The sequence below is a fragment of the Martes martes genome (assembly GCF_963455335.1).
Source record: "Martes martes genome assembly, chromosome: 2".
NCBI lineage: Eukaryota > Metazoa > Chordata > Mammalia > Carnivora > Mustelidae > Martes > Martes martes.
The window spans coordinates 140,519,466-140,544,969 of record NC_137889.1 but is presented as its reverse complement, the minus strand read 5'-3'; the positions used below and the strand labels follow the sequence as shown (position 1 = coordinate 140,544,969).

At 49.0% G+C, this 25,504-nt stretch overlaps 1 protein-coding gene across 3 annotated transcripts in view; it reads right to left on the bottom strand.

Moving 5' to 3' along the window:
• FAM193A (family with sequence similarity 193 member A) overlaps positions 1-25,504 on the bottom strand; it is a 100,429-nt gene that overhangs the window by 17,318 nt on the left and 57,607 nt on the right. For 2 of the 3 annotated variants that reach the window (XM_080797721.1, XM_080797722.1), the window contains exons 12-18: positions 21,120-21,371; positions 10,930-11,128; positions 9,695-9,967; positions 8,171-8,438; positions 7,889-8,072; positions 6,763-6,993; positions 3,450-4,281 (exon numbers count right to left, since the gene is read on the bottom strand). In XM_080797721.1, the coding sequence (XP_080653847.1) occupies positions 3,450-4,281; positions 6,763-6,993; positions 7,889-8,072; positions 8,171-8,438; positions 9,695-9,967; positions 10,930-11,128; positions 21,120-21,371 (2,239 nt within the window). The remainder of the gene's footprint in view (positions 1-3,449; positions 4,282-6,762; positions 6,994-7,888; positions 8,073-8,170; positions 8,439-9,694; positions 9,968-10,929; positions 11,129-21,119; positions 21,372-25,504) is intronic. The other variant, XM_080797723.1, reaches the window with a different exon arrangement.

The following is a 25,504-nucleotide window of genomic DNA, read 5'->3' as shown; positions in this document are numbered from 1 at the left end:
ATTGAAAAATATGTTTTTAAATATTATACAGTTTCAGGGGTGCCTGGGTGGCTCAGTGGGTTAAAGCCTCTGCCTTCGGCTCAGGTCATGATCCCAGGGTCCCGGGATCGAGCCCTGCAATCGGCTCTCTGCTCAGCGGGGAGCCTGCTTCCTCCTCTCTCTCTCTGCCTGCCTCTCTGCCTACTTGTGATCTGTCTGTCAAATAAATAAATAAAATGTTTAAAAAATATACACTGTTTCAGACATCTATATAAATAAGCTGGAAAATCTAACTAAAAGAATAATTCACTATGGAAATACAGTTTATTAAAATTAACCTTATTAGAAACAGAAATACCAAATAGACCAATTTCCATTTCTTTCTTTCTCAGAGACACCAACGAAAGGTTCTCTATGGCATGCGGGCACTTGAGTTCATATGGAAGCACAGACACACAAGAACAGCTGGGACCACAGTGGAGAAGAGTAGGGAGGAGAGGCCTCCCTGAAGTGCACGGGGCCCCGGAGTAACCAGCCCAGTGCAGTGGCGGCACATAGGGAAGCAAGGAGGAAACAACAGAAAGTCAGTAGACACAAGGTCACAGGGAAACTGAGTGTAGCACAAAGGAGGCACCCTGAACCATGGGGCAAGATGAATTTTTAGTAACTGGTACTGAGTCAGCGGGCTAACCATTTAAGAAGAGATAATCCTGGACCCACGGCTCACACGATAACCAAGAAAACTCTCTCAATGCACCGAGGCTAAATGAGAAAGGCAGAACCCCACAAATGCTGGAAGACACAGGCACACTCCTCTTCTACTTCAGTGTTAGAGTAATGCTTTCCAACCACTGTTTACAATCCAGAGGCACTGAAAGATCAACGAAATGACTATATAAAACTGAGAAAGAAAACCTCCACATGGCTGGAAAGCACTGTAGACACGGTCCAAAGAAGTATGTATCTGTGGTCTGTGATGCAGGTAAAAAGCCAATTAATATTCCTAATATATGAAAGACTCTTAAAAATGCAAGGAAAGAGACCAAAAACCTAATTCAAAAACAAGAAAAAATATGAACAGAAAAACTCACAAAAAAGAGACAACAGTCCTTTAAAATATGACCTTACTGTAATTAGAGAAAAATGCAAATGAAAGCTACATTGCGGAGTGATGTCACCTCCTGTCTTGGCTCAAGTCACCAGCCTGACAAGACTGTCTGCGCCAGGCCTTTGCCTTCTGACTCGGCGCTCTGCTTTGCTGGGAGTTCCCCACCAAATAGCTCCCAGGGCAGCCTGGCCAGTAATCACAAGCCTGGGGAACCCAGACGGCCGAGGAAGAGCTCCGTGCTCCCCACGCACCGTGCTTTCCGGAACATGTTCAGTTGGTGGGAGGGGCAAGCAAAGGGCAAAAAGCTCTAGCGTGCTACCTTTTGTGTAAAAGAAAGAAACTGAGTAGTTACCTACAGGGAGTGGGTGGAAGTGAGGAAGAAAAGGGAAAACCAGGCTGGGGGCGGGGGAAACCAACCCAGAGGAAAGGCAAACAGAAACAAAGGCGCCTAGAGTTGAGGCTGCACCGCAATGTGCTGGAGTCCTGGCCGGAGGCTCCCTGCTCCTGCCCACTGCTCCCCACCCTGGGCCTCTGCTCCCTGCCCCAGGCCACTGCTCCCTGCCCTGGGGCTGCTGCTTCCCTCCCCAGACCACTGCTCCTGCTTGTGCCCTCAGCCTGGAGACAAAAGTACCGTGAAGACGTCACTAAGCAAGGCCACCACAGTCACTAAGCAAGCCCACTGTTTTTCACAGCGGGGAGGGTGAGCAATTCTGAACCTGCTTTAGTAAAGCACAGCCCTGGTGAGAGGAGGCAGGTGGAGAGGTGATGGGGAGTGCCACTGGAGCCAACCGTGTGAACTTGTGGTTTTCACTATAGAAATGACATCAGATGCTAGTGTAGGCTGCGTGCACCCCCCCTGCCCCATGCCCCGACTCCTGGCTGTGTCAAAGGGAAGGGTCTGGTACCAACAACAGCAGCAACACCAAGATTCTAAATGCCACTCTCCTCTGGAAAGAACCAGGGCTCCCTGGAAAATGGCAGATTCAGCGCTGGGACAGGGAAAGTACAGAATAAGCCCAGAACACCTCCCTGTGCAGGGAAGTATGCAAGTGCTCCAAGAATAGTGGGGTCCGGGGGCCTTGGAGGGGGCACCCACTGACTGCATCTAGGACAGCCAGAGGACCAAACACATAGTGTCAGTAAAGGACTATGATCTATAGCACAAAGTAAGTCTCCATGAATCCACCGTGATATAAATAACTAGACAAATGAAAACCATACGTGGGGCACGGGGGAAGGAAAGTGCCTCCTGAAGAGCACCAAATAAGAAATGTGCAAGGAATAATGATGTTAGAAACATCATTACGTGGCAAACAACTCAGGAACAATAAACCACTTTGGGCAAGACTCGCCAGCGGATGTTCTCAGCAGCAGGAGACCCACATCCCCATCAGACACTTCCCCTTCCGTGAGCAAGCAGGAAGCACTGGCCCCACAGCAAGGAGACTCCGTACCCCCCATGGCAGACACCAGCAAGGACCCAGCAACTCCACGGCATTCCCACCCAAAACACACAATCTGAATCTGACCATGAAGAAATGGCACATAAAACCAAACTGAGGGGCACCTGGGTGGCTCAGTGGGTTAAAACCTCTGCCTTTGGCTCAGGTCATGATCCCAGGGTCCTGGGATCGAGCCCCGCAATGGGCTCTCTGTTCAGCAGGGAGCCTGCTTCCTCCTCTTTCTCTCACTGCCTGCCTCTCTGCCTACTTGTGATCTCTGTCAAATAAATAAAATCTTAAAAAAAAAAATGTTGGCCTAATGCTCAGGGACTGGTTTATTAAAAAAAAAACCAAAAAACAAAAAAACCAACTGAAATTATTCCAAATAAATTATTCTAAAAAAAGAGACTGACTCTTTAGAAATGTCAAGGTCACGAGAAACTGAAGAACCAATTCATTCAAGGAAATTAAGGAGATATGACAGGTGACCTGGACTGAATCCTGTGTCAGGAACTGGAGAAACAGCAGGAAGGTCTATAATTAGATCATGCTACGGTATACAGTATATATTAATTTCTTAATTCTGATAACTATATCTGTGGTTTTGTAAGAGACTATCTTTGTTTCAAGTAAATATACAGTGAAGTATTTAAGGGCAAAGGGGCTTCATGTCTGAAATTACTCTCCTTTGGTTCAGAAAAACAATAAAAAAGGGAGAAAGAGAGAGAAAGCAGATGTGGTAACAGTGATTTCGGGGATTCTTTCTACATCTATAATTATTCCAAAAGAGCAACACAGAACAACAACGGCCACATGTGTCTCCCTGCTGTGGCAAAGCCACAAGAAGCCCAAAGCCACGAGAGGCAAGGCAGCACCCGGCGACAGGGGGGCCAGCCACACTCCCCTGGCTCCCTATTTACCGATTGAATTGCTGACTCTGTCTCCTTTCTTCTTCCTGTTTTTCTTGCCCTTGCCCTTGGGCTGCGGAGAGTCCGCAGGCACCAGCTTGCTGTCCTGAGGGTGTTCACTGGGGGAGGCGGGCTCTGGGGGGGCTGGATTCAACCGTTCTTCCTTGACGTGGTTCAGCTGCTTTTTGTTATTGTTGTTACTGTTCACTTTTCTCTCCTCCCTTTTCTGCTCTGCCAGGGAAGTGAGGTCAAGCACTTTCGCCTTCGACTCAGTCTGGGGCCGGGGTCTGGGATGGCCCTCGGAGACTCTGGGAGGCTCGGCCGGCTTCCTCGCCGGCTCGCTACTGGCCTTACTGGTCTGTTTGAGCTTCTGCTTGCCGCTCCCTTCTTTGTGCTGATGCACCATATCAAGGAGAAAAGACAGCGGCTCCTGCTGCTTCGCACTGACCTCCTTTGGGAGGAGGAGCCTGGAGTCCCTGGAGTCCACGGGGCTGGCAGCGTCCCCGTCAGCCCCTGGCCCCGGCCTGGGCTCCGTGTGGTCCCCATGTCTGGCAGGAGAGTGAGATGAGGTTTCTGGTTCTTCCGTTTGCTCTAGTGAGCCATTGTGCATGTTTTCAGAGTTAGATACAGACTCTGCTGCTGCCTGGAAGTTTCTAGCAAGCATGTCCAACTTGGGACAGTCTTTACTTGGCCTCTCCTTCTTCTTCTTTTTCACGGCCCTCAGCTTCTGAAGCTCCTGAAGCCGCTGAAATTCCTCCTCCTCCTCCTGCCGCCTCTGCTCCTCACGGAGGTGCAGGTGCCCCCGGGCCCGGGCCTCTGCTTCCAAGCGAGCCTTCTCCTCCAGCTGCAGTGAGAAAAGAAGAGGCAACTTAAGACAACAGTTAAGTTTTCTTACGTTAAGGCATTAAAAACAATAACAACAACAAAAAACCTTAAAAACAAATCATATAGTAAGAACACAAGCCCTGAAACAGCTTATAATAAGCCAAATAGCTTAAAACATACCTAACCCAAATTATTTTACTCTCCAGAAAGATCAGATTTAATCTTTCTACTAAAGTGTACACTTGTTACTTTATTGGTTGTGGCGGGGGTGGGGGGTGCTGGTTAACAAGATCTCCCTTAGAGCTTTTGCCCTAGTGGCACTTCTTTAAAACAAAGTCAGGAGTGCCAGGTGGCTCAGTTCAGCAACTGACTTTTGATCTCGGCTCAGGTCTCAAACTCACAGTTGCGAGTTCGAGCCCCACACTAGGCTCTGTGCTGGGTGTGGAGCCTGCTAGAAAAATAAATTAATAAAATAAAGCAAGGTCAAAGCAGCTGCTGCATCAGCCTCCCGTTGGTGTGCAGCAGCTGGATGACAGGACTAACCAGCTAACCAGTGGCTGGCGCGCTGCCTCTCTAGGCCAGGCTGGGCCTTCATGTACATGTCAATAGGGCAGGTACAGAATGTGTACTGAAAACTTGAATTCCTTTTTTCCAACCTAGCAGAGCATCCAAACTCCCAACATATGTCCACCAGTGTGACAGAGCAAGCGGCACCCTAACACGTTCCACGTCACACGGCCAACAGACACTGGCTACTTCCGCCCTCCAGCTTGGCATGAAGTTCATTTTCAGTCAAGTGAAAACTGGACTTCACCGGTGACTCCTATTCCAGGGGCCTCCACGAGACTATTCCTTTTGCTCAGAAAACAAATGAAGGCTGTGAAGAGTGCATGACTCTGCATCCCTGAGCTCCTCCAGTAAAAGACTTTGACAAATACATTTTATATTTTAAAGTCCTTCCAAAAAAAAAAAGGAATTCAAAAAAATAAAAGTCCTCCCAGGTTTCAGTTATTTTTTACAACATTCCAGTAAACAATATTTGACAAAGACAAACGTTATTTTGAATAACTTAAATATAAAATTATGTTAAAAATTTAATGCAGATGTTTTAAAAATTTAACTCGACAGTTCAAGTAAACCTTATTTAAAATCCTTGTTTCATGTGTTCAAAGTGAAGCCTTGGAGGCCACTCCCAGAGTGGCCCTGTATCCAGCGTCCAGTGAGCAGAGTGTCTCCCCCAGCACAGGTCGGAGCAAGCCCGCCCCAGGACAGGAGCTGTAGGGAACCCACAAGCAGGTATGTGGGGCCTTCCTTTCAACAACCAGCCTGTCACCCAGACACTCCACGGAGATGGGGTGCAGGGCACCGAGCACACAGGGTGAGGGAGCCCTGACCTAACACCCAAGTGGAGAACAGGTCTCACTGTCCCGCTCTATTGGGGCAGGGCCAACCCCCATCTCCTCAAAGCCCACGAACTGGACCTTGATTAGGACCATGAGGTACAAGCAGGGCTCCTAGCAGGTGATCCAGTCATAACAGTCTCCACATCACAAGCAGCTGAAAGTGGAGGCACCGTCCCCAGTGCTCTCTGGGAGTGTCCTCTTGTTCCATGTTTGCTGGGCCTCGCAGGGGCCTCGCCTCTTCCCCAGTCACCCATCCTGCCAGCAGAGGCCCTGTCACCCTTGCAGGTTCCCCTCTATGCACAGCCTGGATCTGCCTGCTGCAGCCTGGCTCCTTAGGAAGCTGAAAGTAGGACGGCCGCAGTACCGCGCAGCCCTGGGCCGCTGAGGCATCCCAAAGAGCAGACGCTATTGGTCCCCTCGCTTGGAGCTGGAACAGGAAGTGAAGAACACCGTGTCTCACTTGCTAGCGGACCGCCTCTGTACGCCGCTGGGCCAACTTGTCTAATCTTGGTAGATGCCTGCTTCCATGCAATCCACACCCTGCAGTGAGGTGCCCAGGGCCGTCCGCAAGGGCTGTCCATCTTACTCTTTGACCCTTGACCTTGACCTTTGACCCTTGACACCAATGCCGTGTGCCTGCCCTCTTCTGGGATGGCTTTGCCTGACTCTCCTCTGCCAGTGGGGACAAGGAGTAGGGGATGGGGAGCACCCAGACTATGTCCTAAGAATGTTGCTGTGGCAAAGGCCCTATCCCAGCCTTGTGTCAAAGTAACTTCTTTGCCCACAGTCTCCAAAAGCCCACAATGGCCCCCTTCTATTCCCTCAATGCCAGGGGCCCTGTCCTCAACCTCCCTGGGAGAGAGGCCAAGGGTCTGCTGTGGCCGCCCACGTGGGGCACAGGGACCCAAAGGCTTGTTTGAGATCCATCAATAAACCCATGACACAAAAGGGGAAGCCGTGTCCTGAAAACACACCCTGGGACTTCTGCCCAGCTCCGGTTCAGGCTGCAGAGATAGAGATGGTCAGGGGCCCTTGTGGCAGCAGCGTGGCCCTGTGGCCCCGAGGCCTGCCACAGCCCGCGCCGTCACGCGGTTTACCTTCCTCTGCTTGTGTCTGGCTCGCTTGGCGGCTCGAGTGCTGCTCACGGGCTTGGTTTCTGAGCTGTTGATGAACTGCAGTAGGTCCTCCACCCTTCGATGGTCAACCACACTCTCTCTGTCCGAGAGCTGGTCTGCCTTTTTAGGCTGCTCTTCCTTCCTCTTGGTTAGCCGCAAACGAAGCTTCTCTCTCATCTCTGCGTAGTTTCTACTTGTCGGCGCGGCCGGAGGCTAAGGCAGTTAAAGGAGAGTATGTCTGAATGAAGCTTCAAGTTTTAATGAGGCTGAATATTGCAAATTTCAGAACATATCTTTAAAAATGAAAGTTTTTCTTATTACGCCAGTAATACACATTTACGGTGAAAAATAAGGAAGGTAAACAAGTGGCAGCAGCAGGGAAAACCTGTCCCAGAGTGACCAGAAGGTTAGTTCTGGCACCAACCCCTCAACCTTTACACGTTCATGAAAACCATGGTAAAGCATGTACACAAATAGACATTTTTAAACCAGAAAAGAAAAAAATCACACATACCAATTTATCTACCTCTTACATAATACAGTGTGATTATCTTTTCGTGTCAATAAATGCGTTTGTAGAATCTTTCCGTCCCTTTGTGGGTGTCTTGTTCAGTGCCAAAAGGGAAAAAGAAAACTGCCCTCAACCCTGCTGCCAATACTTCTTCCTGACACTGAACACGTGTATGCACATATTTAGCAAATGCAGACGGAACAAAGGTAGAGAAAGAGCAACGACTAGCCCCTGCTTTTCCTCCCAACAGCCCCCTCGGCCCCTGCCTGCCCCCAGCCCGGGGTACCATGGCTGCCACGACTCGGAGGGACAAGCCGTTAGGAGTCCCCCAGCACACGCCGCACAGCGAGAGCCTCACTGCATGGCCTGGCACGATCCACACCTGACGACTCCCTGATTGGCTGGTCAGGAGGTCCCCCGCTCCCAAAGAAACGAACACATGCAGTCATGAAACCCTTACAGGGAGATCTTGGGGCGAACATCTGTTACTGTTTCTGAAGGACAAGGGCACCCGAGCAGGAGGCGCCGGCTTCAGAGCTCAGTGCCGACGGGGCCTGCCGGTGCCCGGCGCCCACCCGCGGCCCCCGGGGCACTTACCCCGCCGTGCCCGAAGAACTCACAGTAGCAGCAGTCACAGTACTTGCCCTCCTTCTGGTTGGTGGAGGTGGAGGTGCTGGAGCTGTGCTCGGAGCAGCTGTCCTCGTCCCCGCTCTCATCCCCGTCGTCCTGCTGCGGGTCGTACACGCCATTCTCGCAGCGGTGGCCCTCGCAGTCAGGGTCGCTGCAAAGCCACACACAGGCCAGTTACTGGCTGCGCCCACCTCCCCCACCCACACCAGCTGCCCCTTGGGGGAGAGTGGTGGGCAGGCAACGGCTCACCTGCACACGCTGGGAGGGGCGCTGAGGGGCCCATCAGTCGTGGGGGGCGGGGGGGCTCCTGGGGCCGGACAGAAGCTCTTGCGTGGCTCCACGAAGCCTGGGGACGCAGCGGCACTGCTGGGGAAGGCGGGGGCTGCGAGTCCGGCCAGGTGCGGCGAGGAGGCCGGGCCAAGCGCGGGAAGTGGCGCCAGGCCTGTGGGGCTGTTCCTCGGGGCAGCTGGCACCACGTGTCGGGGGTCCTCCTTGCTGACGCCGTGGAACACCTCACCTGCGGGCGGAGACGCAGAGGGACACTGAGGACGGCAGACCGGAGTCCGTCTGTCTTCACTAGAGCATCCTCGACTGCTTAAGTGTGAAGATGCTCAGAGCTGCATGAACTCTGAGGAACGGTGCCGGGAACCCCGCCTGTGCCCCTCGCCTGCACCCACCACTGCCAGACACCCCATGGCTTGTATCCCTCCCACAAATGCCACGGGGGCTGCACTCACCCTCTATACCTCAGCGCATGCCCCGGGCACAAAGCTGCCTGGTGTGACCAGAGCCCGGGCCTGTGCCATCCACGTGATGTTCCCACCCTGAGTGCGACCCCATCCCTCTCTCATCTTCCCTGCACAGCCATTAGTAGCTCTTCCCCAACCTGGCCTCTTCAAAGTGTTTCTCCTGCAGCAACACTGACATTTTCTCCACTGAGGACAGCTGCCCCCCAGTCTGGGCTCATGCTATTATGTCTGAGTCGACCAAAATATCTTAGGGGCACAACTCCTGCCAAGGCTGCATTGGCTCCTTCCCCCATGACCACACAAGAGGCCCTCACGGGGTCATTTCACGACGGAGTGGCCACGTCCACGATGCTGCTCGCACACACGGAGGACACGGTGTTCCCCACACGGACAGCCACTGTTCTTAATGACCACTGGGGATGATCACCTGGACTGACAGTCACCCTGCTGGTTGCACAAGGGCCTTCTCTGTCCTATCAGGGAGCAGCTTCCCTACCCACCCTCCTTTCTGAACACCTGGGGGATTCCTGACCATGTGTGCTACTGACCATCCCATTACTCTTTCCAATGCTCCAGCTGTCCTGACTGTGGCTAGCAAGCGCCCTTAGAGCCAGTTTCTGTGGGCCCCCGACCTCTGCTTCCAGAACCCCACTCCCTGTGCTCATGCCAGTGCAGGCAGCCATGTCCCCCACACACCACAGACACAGTGGCAGCAGGGGCTGCACCCCAGGCCGGCCAGCAGGCCCACCGGCCTGTGACCAACAGCAGTAACCTCTTCCTCTCACAAAGCAGCAGGTACCAAGAAGAAAGGCAAGCCGGCATGGCAAATCCCTAGAGGAAGTTTGTGGGGCAGTGAAACTCGGGTCCAGCTCCCAGAGGACGTGCTGCCTGCGTGCGAGCATTCTCTGGCGTCGGTTACACCAGGCCTCTGGCCCCGCCAGGGACATGGCAATCACAGAGATGCTGAGGAAGCAGTGGACACGCTGAGCCGCCCTGAGGGTCCCCGTGAGCTGGTGGGCCTTACCTATGGAAGGAGGCCTTTTGGACGACACTTTGAACTGGCTGTTGCTGGACTGCACTGTGGTGGCCGTGCAGGACACGGAGGACGTGGCTGATGATGTGGCCATCACGACTTTGTTCACTTCCATGAAAGCATCTTGGAAATTGTACAAGCATTTCTTTTTCGCAGCATTTTTTTTCTCCTTGCTCTCAGAAACCGCAGGCGTTTCACCACTAGATGGGGGTGGAAGGGCTTCGGGTCTTGTTTCTGAGAGTGTTGGTCCTAGTATGTCACTCCCTTCAGAGAAGAATGAGACAAGTAAGGCCTCTAGAAATATGTCGCTAAAACCTAAGGGACATCTGTTGACTGAACTAACACTGGGGCTGTTACCGAAGCTGGGACTTCACTGGGAGGATGCTAGGCAATCAGTTTTTCTCCAGGGGGAAAAAAAAGGCACTGAGCACCTACTGTGTACCAATCCCATGCTAGGTGCCTTCCCAAAGTTATTTTACTTATTGTCTTAAAGCTACTTGGTGAGCTTGGTACTATTAGTCCCATCCTAAAGATAGAGAACCTGAGGCTCAGAGAGGCTAAACAACTTGCACAAGGTCACAGAGCTAAAAACCCCTTCCACGCAGAGATGTCAAGTATAGTTAGCTTTTCTGAGCACATGCAGGGTCTGGGTGTGGGGCCACCGTGGGCTCTAATCTTGTGAAGACACAGGTAAGTGTGCAACCAGCCCCTCTTCAGGCGCACCTTTCCCTGTACCTGAAATGACAGCTCTACCTGGGCAGCCAAGGGCTGTGAGGAAGGAGCTTATTAGAGAGGACAGACCCCTTGTAAGGTCAGTACAGCACCAAGAAAGGAACCTAAGTCACAGCACTGAGGTGGATAGTGGCACAGCTGCAAGGCCCCTGCGAGCACCACAGGCCCAACACCAAGGCCTGGAGACAAGAGGCTCAGCCGTGCTGGGGCACGGAGAGATCTGTCGTGCACAGGGCCCCAGAGAGCCTGCCATACTGGAGGCAGCCACAGGGTGCTAGCGCTTGCTCTGCCCCGTCCAGGCAGCGGGACTTGGCTGGCGGTGGTCATGGATGGCTGGGGCAGGGGGATGAGGCCGAGGGGCCTTCCAGGAGTGGCTGAGGTGGGGGACCCGACTAGCCTGAGGCATCTACTGGGGGACTGCAGTAACAGAGACAGCAATCTGCCCAGCTCAGGTCATTTTAAAACCTTTAAGAAAGTTTTAACAAGTTCCTTACCAGAAATTGTATCTGGCAAGAAAGTGCCAGGATTCCAGTTCTTATCATTCATCACTTCTGATCCCCAAAGACTTATAAACTTAGAACTGTTCCATTCTGGAGTGTTCCCAAAACAGCTCGGATAAATATGGTCTTGAAGAGACGCGTTGAATACCTGATGCTTGTTTGCGGGATTTGGAACAGGGGTTGGCGGTAAACCCTACAAATGAAAAGGCTCTGATCACATATCAAAATTCACGTTCTGCTTAGGTATGTAGTTAAACCACAGACAGATCCCACGACGGACACCCCTGGGGGGCCGCGCTCACTGTGGGCGGCGTCTCGCAGAGCGCGGACCTGCCCGGCGGGTCCACATGCCATTGCTCACATGTGAACCAGGAGTAGGTCTTCCCAGCCGCTGATGCTTCAGGGAACCTACCAGACTCGAGATAACTCAGCAGCTTATGGCATCCCTCCCTCGGCATAGGCTGTGTGTGAGTCGCTCCCAGGGCTGAGTCTCAGCGGACATTGTAAGGACCACTGCTCAAAAGCCAACTTTGGAATCACTGACAGAGAGTAGTAAAGCTCTTCAACTGTGTCTCACACCTTAGCCACGTGCCGTGCAGTCTAAGGAACTATGGGTTTTACGGGGCCCTGCTGGGGCAGACTGCTGTCTGAAGGCACCGAGGAAGGGTGGCTGGGAAGACACGTTCACCAAGTGGCCGCTGGCTGCTCCCTGCACTTCCTCCTCTCAGCCCACACCCCCTAGCCCCAGCCTTTACTACCTGAGCCGAAAGCCCCCACGGATCACCCCCAGCCCCAGCCTCCTCCCAGTCCTTTCCCTCACAGCAGCCAGCGTGCGCTTTGGTGAAGGTAAGAGTGAGTCACTCCCTTAGGATGCACCAAGTTCTTCCTACTGCTCTTAAAATGGAACTTAAAGTCTCTCACATGGCTTGGCCTATCCCTGTCCTTCCTGTTCCCCCAAGCTCCTGGACACACAGGCCTTCCCTTGGTCCTCAAACCCAAGTTCCTTCTTGACCCTGAACTTTCCTTGTGCTGAACCCAGTTTAAGGTTAAATCTGAGGTTAACATCTTAACCTCAGCCCACAACCTTGCTGACTAATATTCATCCTTCAGGCCTCACCTAAATGTCCCTGCCTCAAGGAAGTCATCACTGCCTCCTGTCCTTGCCATCCAGCACCCAAGACCAAGGTGGGCTTCCCCGTACAATACACCTAGAATCTACAGTTTTCCCTCTCAGCACTTACCACAGTTAGAATTCAAGATGTACTGGTCGCCTGCTGGTTTAGTACCTGCCTTCCCTCAAGCGACTCCTGGCTCTGTGGCCCCCAGCACCTTGTTGACACGGGCACAAGGCTCCCCCCAGCCCAGCATCCACTGCAACAGGCCCCACCCCAAGAAGCTACAGGTCTGGCACTGGGAACAACGCCCGGGAATCTCATCCTTGGGGACACAGAAATGGACCCTAAGTGCTGCAAAGTCAAGTGGGAGGGTTTCAGGAGGATTCCCAAGAGCAGAACCCAAGGAGCTGGCTAGGGCAGAGGTCAGGAAGGAAAGGGACAGCCCCACGGACAGCTGCACCATGGCCAGACAGGCTGCAGAGCCCAATTCAGAGCCATTGCCACCTGGCCTCTGCCTGGCGGGGGAGAGGCCAGCACAAGCAGCAGTCAGTCAGGGCCTGAGAGATGAGGAGGCAGTAGAGACGAGGGGTTTCGGGGCCATCAGGACAATCGCTGGGGCTGTGAGAGCAAGAGCCCGAGACTCCAGTCCCTGGGAGGTGTGGCCAGTGACAAAGCTGGACGTGAACACCAGTTCTGTTCTCAGCCTTTGGGACGCACAGCCTGACGGGTTGGGACGCCAGCTCCCCCTTTTACTAGCTGTGTGACCTCAGGCAAATTACTCAATTTTTTTTGTGCTTTAGTTTTCTCATCTGTAATTTGTAAATACCTACCTCATGGTGTTGTGGTAAGAATTAAATTGGACAATGGGTTCAAGTGTGCAGCACAGTGAGGGCTAAGGGACACTGTCACCACTTTGTAAGACTGGTCCCGAGTCACAGAGCACCCCTGCTCCGCCCGTCCTGGGTGCAGAGCGAAGCGGGGGTCCCTCCACTCAGGCAGTTCGGCATACTTTCCTCAATGGGATCAGGGTGGCAGAGGGTGAGAATGGCGTGGCCACACGGGCTGTGAAGTAGGAAGAAAGAGAGGTCTAATCTAGTGTTTCTAGCAGGGGAGCCCTGGGGCAAAGAGTGAGGAAACCAAGATCACCGATATTTTCACAGATACCAGTTTCCACAAAGGAGTGATGAACAAAGAGCTGCTTCACCAGGAAGGAACTGAGGGCAAGTGACAACAAAGCAGAGGGTGGTTTCTCACAGTTGCAGACTCCTGCTGCAGGGCAGGGATAGCCAGCTCCCCAGGCATAAGCAGAGGGTGCCTCGAGGGCCTCGCAGAGCAGAGCCAAAGGCGGGCTCCAAAGGGCCTCACAGCTTCCTGACGCCCTCCCCGCTCCTGGCTGCCAGCCAACTGCCTTCCCCCCAGGGAGCCGGGCTGAGGGCCCAACCCACCACCCGCACACATCCAAAGAGCTTGTGCTCAGCTCTCGACCCCGCAGCCCAGCATCCCCTCCTCCGAGAAGCCACCTGCCAGGCCCCGGGCGCCCCCTCCCTCTTCAGTGTGACTTCCCTCCTGGCAGCGGCACAGCGTGGTGCTCTGAGGTACTGATGTGACGAGACTGCACGAGCCCTAGGGAGAGGGACCAAGTTCCTCTGGTGTGTGTTTTGCTGGCATGCAGCACAGAACCTGGCACTCACTGGATGTTCAATAAAGGGAGAACAGACTGAGCTTAGATGGATGAAGAAACACAGCTAGGAAGCTCTAATACTGAAAATGGAAGTTAAATTCAGTTCGCCCACTTCTTCAGAAGCCCGTTTACTCAGAACGGGAGGTCCAGCTGCAGAGACCAATTGAGCAAGGGGTCTGTAACAAACAAGCCGCGTTTATGTGAATGCTTCCCCACAAGATGGCTCCTCAACTCAACAGATGTGGACTTCCTTTTGATAAACACAGGCCTCTGTCAATGAGACCACCTGTGGGCCAGGCCTCACAAATGATTTAGGCACAGAATCAGTCTCTCAACATGCGGACAATGCTATTCAATGAGAACAGATTTATTTCACTCTGCACAAATCTACACGGTTCAAGAAAGAGAAGTTTTGAATGGTTCTCTACTTTAAGACATAAGTTATTCAGAGAAAAGTAAAATTTCTGCTTTAACGCAGAGCTCAGACAAACATACTGACAGATGCCTTCTGAACATCTTCAGAGTCTACATGGGAGCTGGGAGAGCCAGGCTCCACCGCACACCACCAAACCTTCCCAGATTCCTGGAACATGGTTGCCAAACACGGCAAGCTGTGGGGGCAAAGGACCAAGTCAGGGCAAGCATGTATGTGTGGGGGTGGCCGACAGGCATATCCCACTGACCAGGAAGCTGGACGCATGACTCTTCTGCTTTTTCCAAAGTTCTTCAGGACTCTTGCCAGAGTCGGTAAAGAGGCAAGAGCACCACGTTTGTTTTGGTCTTGCTATTTCTCAAGCCAGAAGAACTGAGACTGCCTCCAAAACAAAATACAAATCTGAGATCACAGTGTGGCCCCGACCACCGTCTGTCTCTGTCCCTGTTTCCCACCCCTGTTTTTCCCCCTCCAATTCCAGCCTGAACTTAGACTTGCCCCACATCTGACTTCATCACTTCTGCAATGGTTGCGCCTCTGTCCCTCCTTCAGGGCCCAGAGCCACACAGGAGCCAGTCTGCAGCTCCACTCACCCTGAACTCACTGAGGGCCAGGATGTGGTGACCATTTTCAACTACTCCCCATTCTCCCAGTGGAGTGTTCAAGACATCCCTCTACCTTCATCAGTAGAACATTTCCTACATGATGACTGCTTCAGAACTCAGTTTCTAGATGGAAACAACACAGACTTGGAGCTGGGAGACTTGGGTTTCCAAACCTGGCCCTGCAGTTGTGGCCCTCTGCTCCTGGGCCATGTGGGTCAGTGGCTGGGAACGTGCCCTGTGAATGAGAGGGGACGGGGGTGGGGATGGGAGCGTGGCCTAAGAACTCACGTGGGCTCTTCCCTCTGAGGCTGTGCGGTCCCCCTCTGCTTGGGCTCTGTCCAGGAAGGGGGACACAACACTCTACACCTTTGTAACAAGGTGCTGAACGCTAGAGAAAGCTAGGGAAATCTTTCACAGAACTGATCAGAACATGGTGAGGAAAACGGCCAGGTGGAGGTGTAGGGAAGGGAGGACTGCCATGAAGATGCACACACCATCGTCACAGCGATGGGGGGCAAACTCATGGTCCCATAGGAGGCAGGAGAGCTTGAGGTCGCAGGCGGGGCAGCACTACACTGGTACCTCAGCCCCTACCTGGGGCCTTTTGGTTCTCACAAAGTAAGCTGAACCAAACATGACCTCATGAAAAAAAATCACTGTACATCCAAGGACACACACCCACAGGAGCAACCAAAAAAAACCCAGATTCAGATCCTCAAGATTTCATTTAAAAAGAGAACTATGTGTAAAATGCTTAAAGAAAGAAAATGTGATCAAGGAACAAGAGAACACATAAAGTTGCTAATACACATTAAAAATAAATTAAGAATCATAGCAGGAATTAAAAAGTCAGACTTAAGTAGTAGGTGAGACATATCGGAGTCACTTAAGTGGAAGGCCGATGCAAAAGGGCTCTCTGGACAGACCAAGAGGTGAGGGGTGAGAAGACAGGTGTGGGGCACAGAGCAGGGCAGGCAGGCTGGCTGCAAGCAGAGAGCATCACGACAGACGAGGGGCATGAAGATAAAAGGGCTCAGCATCATCAGACATGGATTCAAAATGATGAAGATGATGAGGCCTCCAACTGAAAAAGCACACAACGGGGGCAACTGGGCAGTTCAGCTGGCTGACTCCTGGTTTCAGCTCAGGTCATGATCCTGAGGTTGAGGGACTGGGCCCCACACTGGGCTCCGTGCTCAGCAGCAAGGCTGCCTGGGATTCTTTCTCCATCTCCCTCTGTCCCTCCTCTGTTCACTCACTCTATAGTGCATACATAAAATCTTTAAAAACCAGCACACAATGTGCAAAAACAAATAGGTAATGTGAGCAGTGAGAGGGACTCTCTAAAAATGAATAAAGAAAACTAGAGATAAAAACACTGAAAGAGAAACAAAGAGGGCTCAGCCCTCTTTGTGGATAGGGAACAGCCAAGGAAAGAATCAGTGAGCATCAAGACAGGTCAACAGAAACTCCTTAAACTAAAATGCAAAGAGAAACAAGAATTAAAAAAACAAAAACAGGGGTGCCTGGTGGCTCAGTGGGTTAAAGCCTCTGCTTTCAGCTCAGGTCATGATCCCAGGGTACCGGGATCGAGCCCCGCATCAGGGTCTCTACTCGGCAGGGAGCCTGCTTCCTCCTCTCTCTCTCTCTGCCTGCCTCTCTGCCTACTTGTGATCTCTGGCAAATAAATAAAATAAAATCTTTAAAAACAAACAAAAACAAAAACACCCACCAAAACTAGAAAACTACCACCACGGACACAAAATAGATAAAACATCTAATTTCAAAAGATAGTAACAGGAAATGGAATACCAGAAGAAGAAAGAGAAAAGAAAGAAGTATTTGAAGGAATATTGGCTAAGAACACTCCAAAATTAATGACAGACACCAAACTACAGATCTAGGAGGCACAGAGAACACCAAATAGAAAAAAAAAGCCACTCCCAAATCTACACTTAGGCATTTCATAAAAAAGTGAGGGACAAGAAATCAAAGACAAAATAAAAAAACAAAAACCAAAAAACCACAACCCTTGAAAGCAGCCTTGGGGAAGAGGTGGAAGGGGGTAGGGTGGGGTGCCCTGTGCCTCTAGAACAAGGAGGAGAATCACAGAGGACATCTGGTCAGAAACCATGCAAGCAAGAGAAGAGCAGAGTGAAATTTTTTTATAGTATTAAAAGAAAAAAACCCCATCAACCTAGAATTCTGCATCCAGTGAAATTACCCTTCAAAGGTGAAGGAGAAAGACCTCCTCAGACACACACACACTAAACACCGAGGGAACTCATCACCAGCAGACCTGCCCTGCAAGAAAGGTGAGGATATTTTCTTTAGGCAGTGGGAAAATGTAAGCTGTCAGAAACCTGGATCTACATGAAAAAAGGATGGACAATGGGGAAGGAGTAAATGCCAGTGAAATGAACTTATTCCTGCCTACTAATTGATCTGAAAGGTAACTCTGTGTGCGGTATTAGCAGTAACAACGTACTGCACCACCGATTAACAGATCTGTGAGAACAGCAGCGGCAATGTCACAGGCGACGGGAGGGAAGGATCGGGAACTTTCTGGGAAAAGGTACCTATACTAACACGAAGCAGAACAGTGTTATCTGAAGGGGACTCAGATTAGTTAAAATGCATATTCTAATACAACTGCTAAAAAACGTTTTTTTTAAAGCATAACCAATATGCTAAAGACAGAAAATAAAACAGAATCCAGAAATGCTTACTTAAAATTAGAGAAGACAGAAAAAGGAAGTCTCTGGTAATGAACAGAAAACAGAACAATGGTTACTATTAACCCAAACACATCCAAAATTACTTTAAATGTGTCTAATCTAAATATACAGATGAAAACACAGAGATTATCAGAGTATATTAAAAAAAACAAACCCCACCTAGAGGTGTCGACAAGAAACCTACTGGGAGCATAAAGACCCCTGTAAGTTAAAAGGAAAGAGATGGAGAAAGAAATATGGTGCTGGCACTCACGAAAAGCCGGAGTACCTGTATTAACTTCAGACACGTCAGACCTCAGAGTAGAAAGATTATCGGGGATAAAGAAGGGCATTCCATAATGATAAAAGGGTCAACTCCCCAGGAACACGTAACAACCCTAAATATGTAAGCACCGAACAACACAGTGCCAGACTCAGTGCAACAAAAACAGACAGGACTGCAGGAGGGGGAGAGTCTGCTGTGGAAGCCGGATACGCCGACAGCACTGTGCCCTGAGCAGGCAGATTCAGCAGCAGGTCAGGAAGGACATCTAGGACTTAGCAGCACCATCACCGGTAAGTGACGTCCGAGGACAGCCTGCCTCATGTAGCGACAGCAGAGTATGCACGTTTCTCCAGCTCACCTGGAGTGCTGACCGAGACACACCAGCTCTGGCCCCAAAACACTCCTTAGCACGTTCAAAAGAACAAAAGTCACACAATGCCTGTTCCCAGACCACAGTGGAATTAAAGCAGAAATCAGTACTAAACAGAGCTGGGAAATCCCCAAATATTTGCAAATAAAATTTTTTGCGATACAGTTTTAATTTTTATCTAGAATTTCACTACTGGATCTTTCTCCTGTAACTACTTTTTAACTTTCAAATAACTTGTATCTCAAGATATAAATTAAATGTATCACTGGTACAAGACATGTGAAAACAAAAACGGTCCTCAAGTTATTCTCTAAGTTCAAAAACAAATTTTTCAGAGCGCCTGGGTGGGTCAGTTGTTAGGTGTCTGATCCTGGGGTCCTGGGATGGAGCCCCACGTCAGGCTGTCTGCTCAGCGGGGAACCTGCGTCTCCCTCTTCCACTCCCCCTGCTTGTGTTCCCTATCTCACCGTGTCTCTCTCTGTCAAATAAATAAATAAAATCTTAAAAAAATATTTTTTTTCTGTACTACTCATCCCAAGCATTTTAAGTACTAAGTATTTACCCAGAATAGCCAGAGTATGAATCAAAAGAATTATAACTACAATAACATAAAGTCCTAACGGCGACAAATGCCACCTCACCAGAGCAAAATTCCCTGAAGGCCTAAAGAACACAAACATGGAAGCAGTTGAGCGTCACACTCACAGCTGCCCTCCACCTTCATTCAGCTTGCATCTCTGCCTCTCACCCACATGTAGGGGATTCCGCTGATAAGCCTGCTCTGATGTAACTGAAGACATGTGTGCATCTCTAGAAGGGGCTTCTACCAACTCCTATGGGGCTGTGAACACACCATGGATTCACAGTATGCAACTAAGTCAAACTAACTCAAATAACACAGACTCAAATGACAGTGCAAGCTTGTCTAGGGAAACATTTTTATATCAGATTCAAGGGAAGTATTTTGCCAACTGCATCTCATTTTTCTAAATAGACGTGGCATCTAGCTAATGTATCTTAAAAACATCCGTGGGGGTGCCTGGGTGGCTCAGTCGTTAAGTGTCTGCCTTCGGCTCAGGTCATGATCCTGGGGTCCTGGGACTGAGTCCCACATCAGGCTCCCTGCTCAGGGGGGGTCTGCTTCTCCCTCTGCTCCTCCCCCACTGCTTGTGCTGGCGATGTCTCTCGCTCGCTCGCTTTTGCAAATACAAATAAATAAAATCGTGAATAAAATAAAATAAAAGCATCTGTGAATAGTCCTGACAGACGTAGCAAAGTGACGGAAATAAAAGCTTACTAGCGTGTCCTCTGCACTTCCTACCCATGAATCCTCCCCAACTATCTACTGGATTGAAGTTTACAAGGTATTAAATACATTTTATATACAGATGATACTCTCCCAAAATATTTTTCTTCTCTTACACCCTTTTGTGGACTACCAATAATGCCCTGAGAAAAGGCCAAAAGTCAGGGGGAAAATCAGTTTTTAACTGAACAACCCAATAGCCTTTTGGAATAATCAATTACACTATTTTACTTGAAGATGTTTAGGAACTGATTCTTCAACAGAAAAACATTAAACAGAACATTCTCTACTCTCTCCTGGAGGCGGCTCCCAGGGGCTAGAGGGCAGCTGCATTCAGGTAAGAACAGAATGGACAGCCTCCCCACCATACACTCACCCAGAGGGAAAGAGGCTAGAGACCAGGCAGACCATGAAGACAGCCTGGCTTTGCGTACACACTGGAAAATCCTCCTTCAAATCACTCTACTGATAAAGCCATCATTAAATGTCCAAACTGAGCGACATTCAATCTAACAAAATTCAAGCATCAATGTGGCAGTTACCAAGTACTTATTGCAACAGAACGTGACAGACTAATTTTATTCTATTCTAAATCAGTGGTTAGGTGCCCCTTCCCAGCAAACAAACAGCAAAGCCCACTGATAAGCTACACACACCTTATTTCACAACAGATGCCCCATGGGGAAAGAAAATGTTTGTGTAGCCTAAAAAAGCCCCTTCCATCCCATATCACCCTCATTCTCCCAGCTGAAAATCACTGTTTTAAATAATATATCTGTAGAGTTTGGGGAAAACTAAAAATTTCACTGTAAAATCTAAGTTACAAAAATAGAAGCATGGGGTTCTCTGAGAAGAACTACATAAAAAGCAAACCTTTCCTATATGCTCACTCCTTCTCGAAACAGCCTGAGCACAGCTGGTCTGGGAGGCCCTTTCCTTTGTGCCTCCAATCGCCTCCCAAAGCCTGCACGGTGCTGCGACCTACTCTCGCACTATGCTTAGGACTCCTCCTTTAGTCGTTTCAGACACTGAAGAGCCCAGCTAGTGTCAGAGGACCCAGGCTGTACTCACTGTATCTTATCTGTGCAACATTACAACAAAGAGCCAGGCCCTTGGGGCGCCTGGGTGGCTCAGTGGGTTGAGCCTCTGCCTTTGGCTCAGGTCATGATCTCGGGGTCCTGGGATCGAGCCCCACATCGGGCTCTCTGCTCAGTAGGGAGCCCGCTTCCCTCTCCCTCTGCCTGCCTCTCTGCTTACTTGTGATCTCTCTCCCTCTGTCAAATAAATAAATAAAAATCTTAAAAAAATAAAATAAAATAAAGAGCCAGGCTCTAGGAGGCCATAAGCAAAGAAATGAACTGGCTTATGGGTGAGCAGAGCCATGTATGCAGTTCCCCCAGGTACAACCCATTACACCAACACCATTTGGAAAACTACATTCTAGGTAATTCTGAAGGAGTACACCACGACTTTTGTGATTGTTTTTTACAATGTTCAAAATTCAGAGACCTAAGAGATTATGGTAAAAGGAGACATTTGAGGACCTTCCTACCAAGAGCAGACTCGGTCCTAGACAAGTTGCCAAATTACGGATTTTTTTTGTTACAATATGCACTTCTTGTACAATCTTAGTGACAGGTGAGCTTCCCCACCCTCTTTGTCCTGACTTACCTTACTGTGTGCGAAGGGGGGCGCCGTATACAAGGTGGGGTGGATGAGAGGGCGGGGCAGGTGCGGGACGGCGTGCAGAGGCACATGTCCATGGATGTGGGGGTACAGATGCAGGGCGGGGTGTGTGGGCTTCTCGGGGCTTAGGAACTGATGGCCTGGGGGAAGGGCTCCTGCAGTCATCGCTGATGCCGTCAGTCCGGAAGCTTCTTGCTTACAAACATGACATTCACAAGCGTTTGCAGCTTGTTCAGCCTAAAAGGAAAGAAAAAAAAGTAAGAAGTTCAACCTAAAAGGAAAGAAAAAAAAAGACTGGTGTGAATTAAACTAATGTCAGTCACATTCTGCTGAGCAGGGCTCCCGTGACACCTCGAGTTGTCCAAAGCCCTCCTTGTAAAGTACAGAAGGGACCCCAAGAGCCTGGGATGAAAGGGACCTGTGGAGAGAAGAGACAAACACCTCACTCCTTGGCTGGGTGTCAGCTCAGGTAGCAGTCACACCCATCTGCGCCTGGGCCTGTCTGTGCAGGGACAGGGGACCGGCAAGGGTGGCTTAGGGGAGAGGGAGAGAAGAACTGGAGCCCAGGAGGACAGAGCACTGGCGTGGGCGGGGCTCCTGTGGCTCAGGAGTGGTTCCACCAAGATGCTGCCAGACGAGGCACCACAGATGGGACTCAGCGAGGGTGACATGAAGCAGTGGGTGGCTCCTCTCCCTCAAAACAAGGGTAAAACTGAATGCGATTGTCAAAGCAATCATTTGGGGATCTGAAAATCAACCAAAGGGAAACAGCAAATCCAGAAGCATTTATTCATGCCAATCTGCTAGAACGTAAGAGCAGCAGGAGCCTGGCCTTTCTGCCTGGGGCTCTTCCCATTCCCAACAGCCCTTAAAAAAAAAAACAAAAACTAAAAAGACCAAAGAATCAACAGCAGATTTAAACGGTACACTAAAAATTTTAATACAAAAAAGGGAGTAAAGGGGGAACAGAGGAACAAAAAACACGAAACCTGGGGCGCCTGTGTGGCTCAGTGGGTTAAAGCTTCTGCCTTCAGTGCAGGTCATGATCCCAGGGTCCTGGGATCAAGCTCCACATCGGGCTCTCTGCTCAACAGGGAGCCTGCTTCCTCCTCCCTCTCTCTCTCTCTCTGCCTGCCTCTCTGCCTGCTTTTGATCTCTGTCTGTCAAATAAATAAATAAAAATCTTAAAAAAAAAAAAACACGAAACCTATGGAAACAAAGTGGCAGCTGCACGTGGCATAGCCATCGTGACTGACATCAATGCCCTCCAGACAAAAGGCAGAGATTGATGGACAAGGTACAAATACAAAACCCAACTAAAGGATTCAAACACAAATCTTAAATTCAAAGATACAAAGAAGCTGAAATTCAAAGGAAGAAAAAATAGATTCCATGCATACAGTAACCCTCCGGCTGCCGGAGCAACTCTGCTGGTGGGATGAAACGCTCTCGCAGATGAGAGAAGCTAGCGGAGAAGCATCTCATAATGACTGAAGAAGAGTCGACGTGTATCAAGAAGGGGTAACAATCACACACTTACACCGCCAACAACACTGTCCCAAACACATGAATTTGGCTCATCTGAAAAGGGAAGAGACACTCTGGCAGTGATATGAATACATCAGTATGTCTCTCAGAAATTTTTAGAACCACAAAGAAAATCAGTAAAGATTCAGAGAATTGGAATAACGCTATCAATTTGACCAAACTTTTATTCATAGGACACCCCATCTAACGAGAGCAGAACACAAATTATTTTCAAGTATACACAGAACATTATGTAGGACAGACTAGATGTCAGGCCATAAAACAGGTCTCACTATAATCAGAAGTCCTAAAATCCATAACCTAAACTTAGAGTCAACAAGCTAGACAGGGAAAAACAAACTAAACCCAAAGTCAATGGAAAGAAATAATGGAGATTAGAACAGAAATCAATGAAATAAAGAGAAAAACAGAAAATTAATAAAACCCCCAATTTTTTTTTTACAGAAATTGGTAATTCTTTAGCCAGACCAAAGGTTTAAAAAAAAGCAGACAAAATTATCCAACTAATGAATTAACATCACTCCATATCCTGCAGAACTAAAAGAATCATAAAAGAATATAATAAACCACCTCATGCCATCAAAGGAGACAGTGCAGATGAAATGGAGGAATTCCTAGAAAGACATAAAAATTTTAAATTAAGAAGAAATAGAAAATCTGACTAAACCTATAACAAGTAAACAAAATTTGAATTAGTCATTCTAAATCTTCCCATAAGACCAAACCCAAGGGATTTCACTGGTAAATTCTATCAACTATTTAAGAAATCTCAACTTTAGACAAATTTCTTCAGAAAACATAAGCAGAATAAACACTTCCCAACTCATTCTAGGAGGCCAATATTACCCTGGTATCAAAGCCAGACTGAGACACAAGGATAGATAATTACAGAACAATACCTTTTATTAACATGGATGCAAAAATCCTAACAAAGATTAGCAACCAATCCAGCAACATACCAAAAGAAAAAAAGTTTATACACCATGACCAAATGGGATTTATTCCAGGAACACAAGGTTGGTTTAACATTCAAGAATCAGGGGCGCCTGGGTGGTTCAGTCGGTTAAGCATCTGACTCTTGATCTCAGGGTCGTGAGTTCAAGCCCCATATGGGGCTCCACATTGGACATGGTCTACTTAAAAAAGAAAAAAAAAATCAAGAATCACTTGATGCAACACACCACAGTAAAAGAATGAAGGATGAAACCACAAGAACATTTCAATAGATCCAGAAAGAGCATCTGGAGAACCCAACATATGTTCACAATAAAACTCTTAGGAAACGAGGAGCTGACAGGATTTATTTCCTCAACCTGGTAAGGTCGTCCTCGACAGATGCACAGCTGGGATCATCCTAGTCACAGACTGGGCAGCTCCCTCCTGGGACCAGGAGCAAGGCACAGTTGTGTGCTTGTACCGCTTCTCTGCCGCGCTGTGCTGGACATTCTGGCCAGCTCAGTAAGCAAGAGGAAGACACTGTGTTTCCAGACTGAGAAGGAAAAAGTAAAATTGTCTTTATTCACAAACAACATGACCTTGCATGTAGAAAATCCAAAGGAATCTAACCAAAAGAGAGAGAGAGAGAGAGAGAGAGGGAGAGAAACCAAAGAATAAATGAATTAAAGCTGCAGAATGTAAGACAAATATCTGAAAATCAACTGTATTTCTATATATTACCAACAATAAATTGAAAATTGAAATAAGAAAATATCACTTTCACAGAATCAAAAACATCTAATACTTAAGAATGAATTTAAGAAATACATTCAAGACCCACTGACTAGAAATTTTTTTAACTGCTGGAAGAAATTAAAGATGATTTAAGTAAATGGAAAGAGAACAGCACATTCCTAGGCTGACAGATGCAATGCCATTAAGACTGGATTTTCCTCCAAGTGATCTACATCACCTCACAAAGAAGAGAGCAGGCCCAGAGGAGTCTGCTGTGAATTCTATCAAGTATTCAAGAAGTCAATACAATCTCTATCAAAATCCAGGAAGTTTTTTCGTAGAATAAGCTGATTCTAAAACTTACACGGAAACACGAAGGACTCTGAACAGCCTACATAAGTTTCAATAAGGCCCACCAACCTGGGGGGCAGACCCTATCTGCTGTCCAAACTTACTACCGAGCAGGTCACACGCACCGCGGGAAAGGACCCAGAGGTCCAAGGAGCAGAGAACGCAGAGTGCAGACAGCAAACACATCTATTTAGAGCCCCTCAATGTTCAACCAACGGCTAATGCAACTCAGCAGGAAAAGACAGGCTCTTGTCAACAAATGCTGCTGGGCAACTGGATGTCGACATAGCAAAAAGCTGAACGTAGCCCCTTGCCTCACACTGTGAGGAAAACTGAGTCAAATGAACCACACCTTAAATGAGAGCTAAAGTCAGAAATCTTGCAGAACAAAACAGAGCTTTCTTGGATATGACATCAAAAGCATGATTTGTAAAAGGAAAAATCGAGGAATTGGAATTCACCAAAACTAAAAACTTCTGCTTTTCAAAAAATACCATAAAACCTAATAGACAGGGGCGCCCAGGTGGCACAGTCGGTTAAGCACTGCACCCGGCTCAGGTCGGGATCTCTGGGCTGAGAGATCAAGCCTCTCGGGTGACTCTGTGTGCTAAGCAAGGAGTCAGCTTGGGATTCTCTCTCCTTCTCTCTCTGACACCCACTGTGTGCATGCACACGTGTACTTTTTCTCTCTCAAATAGGTAAATAAATAAAATCTTTAAAAAAACCAATACCACAAAACACAACTAATAGACATGCCACAGACCCACAGAAAATCTCTGCAAATCACATACTTATAAAGG